This window comes from Strix aluco, chromosome 1, assembly GCF_031877795.1.
Source record: "Strix aluco isolate bStrAlu1 chromosome 1, bStrAlu1.hap1, whole genome shotgun sequence".
Taxonomy (NCBI): domain Eukaryota; kingdom Metazoa; phylum Chordata; class Aves; order Strigiformes; family Strigidae; genus Strix; species Strix aluco.
This window is the reverse complement of record NC_133931.1, coordinates 140,494,407-140,505,451: the sequence shown is the minus strand read 5'-3', so window position 1 is coordinate 140,505,451 and position 11,045 is coordinate 140,494,407. Positions and strand designations below refer to the sequence as shown.

At 40.0% G+C, this 11,045-nt stretch overlaps 1 protein-coding gene across 3 annotated transcripts in view; it reads right to left on the bottom strand.

Moving 5' to 3' along the window:
* Positions 1-11,045, bottom strand: part of SNX10 (sorting nexin 10) — a 35,957-nt gene that overhangs the window by 3,320 nt on the left and 21,592 nt on the right. For 2 of the 3 annotated variants that reach the window (XM_074837782.1, XM_074837788.1), the window contains exons 3-5: positions 10,739-10,825; positions 8,567-8,667; positions 7,499-7,597 (exon numbers count right to left, since the gene is read on the bottom strand). In XM_074837782.1, coding sequence (XP_074693883.1) covers positions 7,499-7,597; positions 8,567-8,667; positions 10,739-10,825 — 287 coding nt within the window. Of the gene's footprint in view, positions 1-7,498; positions 7,598-8,566; positions 8,668-10,738; positions 10,826-11,045 lie in introns of those variants that run through there. The other variant, XM_074837798.1, reaches the window with a different exon arrangement.

Here is an 11,045-nt window from a genome sequence, read left to right as displayed (position 1 = left end):
GAAATACCTGTTAACAACAGAGCCAACACTAGGCAAAATCATTTACGCTTTTACAAATATGTGTATGTTTAAGCTAGAATGAAAATGCTAAAACTGAACACTGACTTAAATTTACTTGTAAACAGTTTTTCAGAAGTCTAGTTTAATCTTTGGTTTATATGTATTTTAAATTAAGTCTTCAGTAAATTTAGCACAGAGTATTTACTTACATCAAGTGAGAGTAAACAAAATACAACACATTCCAGTAACACAGAAAGTTGTAGAGATACTTTTACAAGGACTGAGAATTGAGGATCATCATCACTATTTTGGAAAAAAAAAAAAAAATGCAACTTTGCTGCAACATTTCTCTAAAGAAGGAATCTTTAATAAACAAATCCTAGAACGATTAACAAGAGATTTTTATATGTAAATGTAATTTTACTCATTTAATAAAGTCATCAGAGCCTATGACCATGCCAAACAGTGCTCCATAGAAAATTATTAAAATATCTTTAAACAAATCACAACTGTTAAAGAGTCAATATTTACCTATTTCTACCCATTTAGGTTACAAAAAAAGTCATTGCTATGCAATAGGAAACAAGAGATGACATCAATGTAAGAACTAGTAAGAGCAGAAAGAAATATTGCATTCTATAGGTACTCTGACTAAAATGAAAAATATAACTGATTAGTTCCTTTTCTCAAATAAGATTAATGGTGTGTTTGGACTGTAGTGTTTTAAAATACAAACACATTATGAAATCTGTTCTCTAAAGTGGCCAACATTACAATAACATTTAACAAATACACTAAAGGATTTCTAGCTTCATCTAAGCCTATAAAAAAAAAAAATCTGTCAAATCAAAATAAGTAATAAGATACCTAACTGAAAACGCAGGGTATTTGTGTACATGCACATTTCATTTGCCTAGGTAAACACACACGCAGACTCAACCAAAAACTCAGACTTTGACACCTTCCAATGAGGAAATGTCTGCAATGACCCTAATGATTTACCAGGTGCGTTTGAAATTCAGTCTCAGAAGGACCAGATTTCACTGAAATTCAAAATAAGCAGACTTTCATACCTAGAGAAAGCCTTTCTAATCCGATCTAAATTCGCACAATTTTACTTAAAAACAAACATAGCAAATAAACATCTGTAAAATCAATGCACGCAGTGTATAAAAATACAGAAAAACTTCTTTGTAGTCTAAAAGCAGCTAGCAAATGCTGTGTAAAAAATTAATCAAAACACAGAATCTACATGTCTACACACCTTGACAGCAACAGCTTCGTAAATATAGTTTGAAAAACCATCATTCAGCGGCCACTAAAAGAGGATTCCAACCTTGAGTCTTGATAAACATACATTCCAAACAAAGACAAACATTGCAACAAAAAGTAAAAGAAAAGGTATCATTCCACACAATGAATCCACATTTATAGTTTATGCAATTGGGGGAGTAAATTGTCTGCTTCCTCTTTTCTTCCTCTTAAAAAAACAAAAACCAAAAACCAGCATGCTGAAGTTCACTTTATAGTAACTAGAGTGACTGTTTTTCCCAGGCTTACGAGCACAATGAGGGGATGCACATTTCTGCAATTCTAACATTTGCGTGTCTAATACCAAGTAACCCAGCAAAAAGCCAAGACATTAAATTCTGTGGATGGCATTTAGTTTCACGGATTTTCCTCTTGCCGTACCTTCAAAAGTTTCCTGCCAACCAGCGAAAACACAAATAACTAACTGTTCATGAGATTACACTACACTTACAGCTCTGTTGCTGTTTGAAATGTATTTTATTTTCTTTATAAAATAATGGGTAATCTTTAAAATTGATTTTAGATGGTTTGAGGCATTACACCAGAGAAGTAATGAGCACTAATGTCAATGATATTGGACACAAATTCATTTTAGCTTTATTTCATGTCCAGTACAATTCTGCTAAGCCTTGAACTGCTAAAGCACTGTTATTAACTCGCCAGTAACCTAACACATGGAACAGCAAACAAAAGTGATAAGAGTACAGACTGATCAGGACCTCAAGGCTACTGTCCTTTTTCTGCAGCTATAATTCAATTTCCAATTTTACTTTACATTGGACTCATTATTTCACAGTAATTTTCTTTTCTGCTTCATAGTGCCATCTGGAGGTGAAAGGAGTGAAGAGAAACCAAGGCAAAGAAATGAAAAGATGTTCGTAAAGCTAATCACACACGCATATATGTATATGTGTGTGTATATATATGTGTGTGTGTGTGTGCATGTGTTTACAATGGGGGAAAGGACCAAACACTCAATGCATTTTGCAAACCATTTAAAACCATCCTGAAAGCAAATATATGAACACCTCTCACCCAGCCATACCCTTGAAGCATTTCTTCCTTCTTTTAATTAAAAAATAACTTTTGTTTCCCCCCCCCATCTGAACCAACAGGTTAGATTGCTTTTTAATTGCATCCTTCAAGCAATCAAAATGAAAAATAAATTGTGCTATCCATAAGCATTATTCTTTCCTGTTCAAAATACTCCTTCTTCAAGGAAATAACCATACATTTGTCACCAGATGTTACTAGTAGTATTAAGTGCTGGTATATCAGTTGCTCTCCAGGGCTTTTGCTGTCCTGGGGACTCACTGTATGAAGGGTCATACATCTAAAAAAACAGGTTTGGCTCCAAGGACTTTACAAAAAAAATCAAAATTACAAAACATCACCTATCAAATTAAAAAGGCAAGAGGAAAGGCGGAGTGTCATAATATTAATACTTGGATGTCTTAGCAGAGGCTGAACGCGTGCGCAGTTTGAACACAACCAGTAGCACTCCCGGTGCTTCTCCAACAGTTTTATTACAGCCAGTGTCAGTGCAAAGCTGCAGCTACAGCGATGTAAATCAGCTCTTGATGCCGTCACACTAATGGAAGAGTCATGGCTCACGGTGATAATTCCTATAAACTGACTGGGCATATTTAAGAGAACAACAGACTTTCTGTGCACGCCTGGAATAAGAACGAAAGGCTAAATTCTACAAGTCTTGATCCCATCAGTAGTCATTACTTGTCAGAGATCTCACTCCTCTCGGCCAGATTGCTCACATACATAATGACTACTCATGTGATTAAGGGGGCTGCAGGATAAGGCTCTACATTTGAATTAGAGATAATAAAATCATTTTTTATTCACGGCCATGTGAATCTTTGTTTGTAAGATTTCAGTAAATACTCATGATCTCTGGATCTTTAAAAAAGCAGGGCCAAAAAACATAATTTCACAAACAGAAGAAATAACGTCTTTTTTGAGGAAATGCTGGATACTATATAAGGAGTATTTCTCCTTCCCCATGTTACGGCAAGAACATTTACAAAAGACAAAACATATGTTTTGTCTTATCTGGACAAGGTCCAAAATCTGGTTTTCTTCAACATGATTTTATTAGGTATATTATACACTGTTCTGCTGGAGGAGAACAACATATGGCTGAACAGTACAACTTAATCCTAACTAAAGATTTCCTGTATCTACTGTAACCTAATACAATGACAGATGCACACTTGCATGTGTGTGGAAGGTTAACACTCTGATTTTGTTTTCGACAAATTTATTCTGCCCATTTACATCATATCATGAGCACACGGTGAAGGAAAAAACCAGGAGTTGAGAGGCAGGAGATGACAGCCTGTGCTGTGGTGCCCTCTATTGAGCACCCAGCCCCTCACCCCAGCCCACAGCAAACAAAGCCCCAGTTTCCTCTTTAAAAAGCCGACTGTGTTTCCTCCTTCATTTTTTAGAAGGGAGGAAATGTTATTGATAGCAAACAACTGTGAAGCAACTGTTGGGCATCTGATAATGTGTACGTTTAGGAAAGGCTTGAGCGACATGCGCCTGCTAGGCATTATTCATGTCACTCACTCGATAGGAAATACTAGCAAGGCTCCGTTGGAAAGAGGAAGCCACCACTCACCTGAGGAGATCCCACCTGCCCCACAGCCGCCAGTGCTCCCGCCTGAGCCCCAGCAAGCAGGCATCCATCCCTCTTGGAGCCAGTCTCCCACTTTCCACATCCCTGAGAGAGCACCCAGTGGAGACACCCCTGGGAGAGTCCTCCAACCCTGCACCAGCTCCTGCCTGTGAGACTGCGGTGGTAAGGTAAGGAGGTGTGAGGAGAAGGCCAAAACCCCAGACACCTCCAGGGAATGGCTCTGCCTTAGGCAGCCGAGTTTTGGGTGGCTTGCTTGCTCCAGCACCACACGAGCCGCAGCAATGCTGTGGATGCCCTTCATCTCCTGGGGACCCAAGCGCTGCATTTCCCAAAACTCCCAGTATGTCTTCAACCCTATCATAAACTGCATGTTTGAAAAGTAATTGAAGACTAATCCTTTTTTCTAAACCACATAATTTTTTGGGATCCAACTGTATTCAATTAAAAAAAAAAAAAAAAGCCAGTGATTGAACCCAACCTCATTTAAAATGGTTTTGTTAATTAGTTTTCTAATAAGTTAAACCTGTGCAGCTACAAAGGGATGGAAGCAAAGATGATCTTACAGAACCTAATATTATAAGCTAATGTTTTAATTTTGACCTCTAATTTAAGAATAAGCTTTTCTTGTGAATTTACAGACATCCTCAAAGGATGAGGACACTTACCAGGAAAAACACATAATTTTCCTTATTCTTACAAAGCAATTCATAATTGAAAAAGGGCTAGCTGACTTCCGTTAATGCAAATGGCCTCCTGAAATATTAAATTATGCCCAGAAAAGAAGTGAGCTTTACAGCTCTTCATCACTCAGAGATAATAACCTATAAGACAAGCAGACCTTACCCTGCATTTGTGCAGTAAAGCCAAATCAAAACGGGACACCTGTTTCCAGATTTCATCAAACTCTAGTGCTTTGCTTTAGTTTCCAGCTGTTGGCCTAATTCTCACGCTACTGTGCTTAGCATGGAAGGGCTTCACAAAGGCTCTTAGTGTGCACCTTGCCCCGTGCTAACTCATTTTGGAGTGACTCGCGAAGGAGGACAAGAGCATTCCATAGCCATCCACATATAGGCAATATGGAGGTGCTCCCAGGGCCGGGAGCTGAGTACCAGAGACCTTCCAGCTGCTCAATCCTTACTCCTCGGGCATGTGGCTCCTGCCCTGGTAGACACTACAGCAACCTGTTCACACAACAACGGGCACAGGGCACAAACTGAGACTGTGAAAGATCTAAACTCCATTTCAGAGATGGCTTGGATCCTGGTAATCTCACAAGGCACTGAGTGCAGAGAGGAGTTCGGGTTCCTGCATCACATGCAGGCATTTGAAAAATGTTACCTGTGAACCTCTTCCTTTACAGGTCCACATAGATTTGAATCCTGTTTCATCCCACTGCCATAAAGGAACACCAGTGAGGCTGTGAGCTTGTACACAGTGACTGCCATCATTGTTGGGGTGAATGGAGCACTTGGCTTTGCAGTTCTGGGTTACGCCACCCCATGCAACTACTTTCTGGCTCCCTTCCCACCCCCTTTCTAATATACCAGGGAGGTCCTGCTTCCCCTGGCATTGCCACACTACAGATCATGTAGCATCCAGATCTAGAGCTTTAGTAAAGTCGCTTGTTAATGAGTCCCACAAATTCAATTTTAGAGAAAGAAATCATAACTTTTGGTTCAGACTCATTAAAAAAAAAAAAAAAAAAAAAAAAGAAAAAAGGCATCATGGCAGCCTAGCTGAGCCAGTAAAAAGATCCCTTCTGTAAGCAGCAGCAGCACAGAGGTGCCAGCCAGCAGAGGGCAATGGTACAGTGCAGCAGGTGCCCAGCCAATTCCCCACAACAGAACTATCTCTGAAAACTCCCTCCAACTATTCCCTAGGGCTGAGAGAAAGCTGACACCCTTCTAAACAGCATCCAAGTTCAAACACTTAAATCATTACGTTACAGAGATGCCTCTTTGCCCATTCCTGGACAAACAGCAGCAAGGTAAAATGCTCCACATGCTGTCATTTTCTGCTGTCAGTACCCATTGAAGCTACACACATCTCCAAAACTGGAGAGTGAGGATGTGTTTTAAGAGAATCTACCTCTCTGTTTTGCCTTCTGAAGCAGAGACAACGGTTGCAAATATTTTTGATGCTGAAATACCTGGTTACCAGATTGTCCTCTTTGCCACTTTAAAATAAGAGTGATTTTGGAAATGCACTACTCCATGGGGCAGCACAGCTAAGCTAGAACTGCTCAGACCCTGAGACCTGAACTACCACAACCTTCATATAACCATTAATATTATTGCCTCTAGAAGCACTGTCAGTCTATTTCATCACCCTTGTTTCCTGAGGTGCAGAAAAAAACCTGATCCTTTCTGCTTTCCCTTTCCTCTCTCACATGCCTTCAATCAGTATTTATTTGCTATCCAGCAACAGATCCTATATAACTGTATATAGAATATTGTCCTGCAGCAGTTAGCTCTCCCTGCCTTCAGCTGTTATGCTTAACAAATATACCTCAGGACCAATTATTTATTGTCTGTTAGGGAGGCTTATAATACACTGACTGGAAAAATAGTGGGTCCAATATTCCTCTACCCACTGACCACAAGGCTTAAAGCCTACTTGAATTATTTGCTTTTTTCCTTTGCTTATGCAGTTCTGATTCATGGAAACATTAATACTGAAAGAAGATAAATAGTCTCTCCTTACAGTGTTTTACCATGCCCTTACCCTGTGCAGTGGTTAAAGAGAGCTTGCAAACGTATGCACAATTCCTGCCCCTGCAGCTGTGTGTGGCCTGCTCTCACACCGGCAGTGCCAGGGTACAAGAATGGCAGAGAAAGCAGAAAATTACACCAATAGGGTCTCTGCCACTGCAGAAGTTAAAGTGGTTACAGCAGCAGGACTGAGGGATGCAGTACTGAAACTCACACAGTACTCCCTTGTAACACAGGTCAGACAGACTCTAGCTAAGTCTGATGAATGATTTTATACAGATTGCAGCTTTACTGAAAACAGTCACAGCTGCTACAGCTTGTTTATGTTAGTGGGACTGGTAAACAAAGTAATTGGTAGTATAGGAAATATCTGTGTTAGGAGATCTTGCTACAGAGTTTTCCCAGGTTCCCGAGGGTTTAGTTCACAAAGACACTGATTCTCCATGAATATAAAGGGGGAGAGAAGCCTGTTTCTTTGTATGAGAATATCTAGCTCATTCTTGAAAGCTAGAAATAGACATCATGGTGAAAGATCTCCCAACCTTAGTACACAATTGCAAAGTGACATATATCCCAAACTATTACTTATAACCAATGCAGTGAAACACAATGGAAAAGTGCCAGTTGAAGTTGCCTTATAACCAATAGAGCTGAAGTCACGTGTATGAAATATGACTCTGCAAATAAAAAATAAATCCAGATGTGTAACATGTACAGATGACCACACGGGGGCTCTCAAGTACCAGAGATGAGCTATTTTAAAGCAGAAAATTGATGACATCATAAAAATGCCAACATCTCTAGGATAGGCTGTACTTACTTTTCCAGGAATTCTTGCAGACCCTGCCGGCGATGGTCCACGTGATGAGGATTGTTCATATTGAAAAAGGGAGTTTTAGATGGCAGTTCGGGTAGCTGTCTTTATAAACAAGAAGCAAATACACAGTTAAAACCAAATCTGAAACAGCAGAGAAAAATGCATTAAGCAAATGCCAACCCCGAACATGTGAAAAATCACGGGTCATGTTCCAGAAGCTCATGAAATTGAATCTGGAACACAAGGTTGAGAAACTGGAGGGCTTCTCACTCAGCTCAAAGGGAAATATAAATTAATTTGATTTTTCTGGTCTGTTTGTTAAGCCTAAATGCATGTCTGGCTGGGTCTCTTATGGTCCTTGCAGAAGTTAAGTACATCCTAAAAGTGCAGAGGAGGTACATACACCTATGCTAGACTGCTGTTTCTGCTGCCTGTGCATTGCAAAAGGAAACGCAGATCAAATCTGTTACAAATTAGAGCAGGGCTCACCTAACAAAGGCTATCAGTACAAACCTTCTTGTACTGATACAGTTCTTCTGGGTGTAAAGCCGAGAACATGCCTTGTACAGAATAAACTTCACAGAATCACAGGATCATCTAGGTTGGAAAGGACCTTGAAGATCATCTAGTCCAACCGTTAACGTAGCATTGGCAGTTTCCAACTACACCAGATCCCTCAGTGCCATGTCAACCCGACTCTTAAACACCTCCAGGGATGGGGACTCCACCACCTCCCTGGGCAGCCCATTCCAATGCCTAACAACCCATTCTGTAAAGAAATACTTCCTAATATCCAGTCTAAACCTTCCCTGGCACAACTTGAGGCCATTCCCTCTTGTCTTATCACTCATTACTTGGTTAAAGAGGCTCATCCCCAGCTCTCTGCAACCTACTTTCAGGTAGTTGTAGAGGGCGATGAGGTCTCCCCTCAGCCTCCTCTTCTCCAAACTAAACAACCCCAGAAACACAGGACACTTTTCAGCTCCGATTTCTGTAATTCTCAGAATTAAGATGAAACAATCCTCCCCTTCCATGATTGACAGATTATTAAATAGCCATAAAGTTGCTCACATAAGCACTGCATTGCTCTGAAGCCTCTGCCGAAGCCAAACAAATTCTCGAAAGCGTCGTCTAACACAGGATGTTTTCCTTGTAAAGCACATGCTGTTTGTCTGTTGGGAAATAAAAAACATTTTACTTTGTAAATGAGCTTAAGCTAAAGTGCAGGCATGGTATTAAAAACACAAGACGCTAATCCCTGAGACACCAATGGAAAGCTTGACATTAATTCAGTTTAGTGAAGGACTGTGCTTTATCTCAGACAGGACTGGTGACAGTTTCTAGTGCTTCTCAGGGAAATATTTTTCATCGCTTTTTTTCTTTTTAAAAGCAAGAGATCTAGATTATGGCACAACAATAACAGGAAAAAAGATCTCAGAAAAAAAGTTTCAGCAGATAATGCCAATCTTTCCAGGGAAAAAAAATAATGTTTAGCTATTCTAGTTATAACCCTGCAAACAGTTAGCTACATAGAGTTCTTCCAGTGCGCAATCCTACTTAAATCAAAGAAACCAATGTGATTGCTCTCCACAAGTAGCAGCATTTGGAAGCTTTCCCACAGAACACTATTAGTCCACTAGAAAAACACCAATTCATCAAAAGAGAAACAATTCACGGAAATTAAATGCTTTTGCCAAATTTTCCCGTGAAGCACACATTTAGATTAAACCCTACCTACCAGACAGGACTCCATTATAAATCTGCCTGCAGTCTAAGCCACCCTCAATCACTTGCCAGGAACCACAACTCCTAGACAGCCAAATGACACAGATTGTAGGGGGCCCAAAGATGCCAGCTTGCTGGAAAAGATGAGTGTCTGGGATACCTCGCAGTTTAAGAAGCCAAATGCTCTAGGAGCTGGGCAGAAGGGGAACCCAGCTGGTCTAAAAGCCTGGCAGACCCAAGATTTTTAATCCATTGAGAAGCTTGGATGGTAGGACTGACCTAGAGACTTGGTCTCTGAAAGGCCTGGCATTGTGCTGGTAGGAAGCTGAGCTGATCCTTATGATGAAGCTGATGCTTATCAGCTTCAGAGATGCCCAGTGCTGAATCATATAACACTGAGTTCTCAATGACATCGCCCCAACTTAGCAGTCACTGAGAAAGCTGGTAATATACTGACTATTACAGTTATATATAAAGTAATATATATTCAGAAGCACCAATGCCTGTGAAGCAGTAATACAGCACCTGCCCCACCAATGTACAGAATTTCTGTTTATCAGAAGTCAAAAATACAATTGCTTTAGAACCAGTACTTAAACCACATTGTAAAATGTAAAAGTTTCCCAGGACTGATTGCCACACAGAAGAGAAGTACTTGTCACAATGGACATTTAATAAGCCATCATTTGACCGCTTGCTCTCATTACACTGAATGCTTAACTCCCCCACACAGGAAGGAAATGCTTTTGGTCTTGTGCCAAGCATTAACCATGTAAGTTGGTGATTTCAAATCCTTCACCTGATACTTGATACACTTCACAAAAAATTTTTTTACATTGCAATTAAAACCCCTGGATCTAGATTTGGATAACTCCTTCCGTATGTCACCCACCAAAGAATAATCAACAAAACAAAATTATGTATAGGACAGATTTAAGACACAAGAGACCCATAATTCTAAGTGCACTCCCATTACCATATGGCAGACTACAATCATAAACCCAAATGTAGTTACTTGGCATATCCAAGCACCACTAAACTAGCATAATATGAATGTGAAGGTACACTGAAAACAACCGCACTGCAGCAACCAAATAACATGGCAAAAAAAACTCGGGAGAATTTGAAGTACCAATAGCCAGATAATTACTTGAAAAGTTGTCTTCCCATGAATACCTGAACACCAGAATTCTGTAATGGTAAGATGTCACCGACTATATGACAATCTTCTAGTTGATATGTAAAGCTAAGAATAGTCTCTGTTGCAAGACACTGTAGAGTGCACATGTAAACACAATACCAGGTTCACCTCCCAGCTCTGTCACAGATCTTCTGCATGGCCTTTGGCCAACCCACCTTACCTGTTCTACTGCATCTCAGTTAAAAGGACAATAATATCCTCCAGCCTCCCAGAAGTGGTGTAGAGAAATTCCATTAATACCCCAAAGACAACCCTGGCTTGGACAGAAACAGCAATAAGAGTCCCAAGAATCTGCGCTGATATTTTTTTATACTTACATGAATAAATATCTCATAGTCTATGTAAGAATGCCATGAGTCTTCTTTTTGTGTCCTGGGGTCTCGCACCAAGACAGTTACAAATTCCTGCAAGTGCATAATAAAAATCAAGCAATTAATTTCAGAAGACAAAGGGAGCCTGAAAGACTCTCTTGATTGCTCTGCTGTTTCACAAACTACTGTGCTCAGATTAAAAGCTGAACTGCTGCTTTATTGAATTTTGCAACCCTATAAAAGGAGAAGCAAAAAGCAATGAATCATCTGAGCTACACCACATGTCCGGGAAATTCCTCACCAAAGTGCTAAC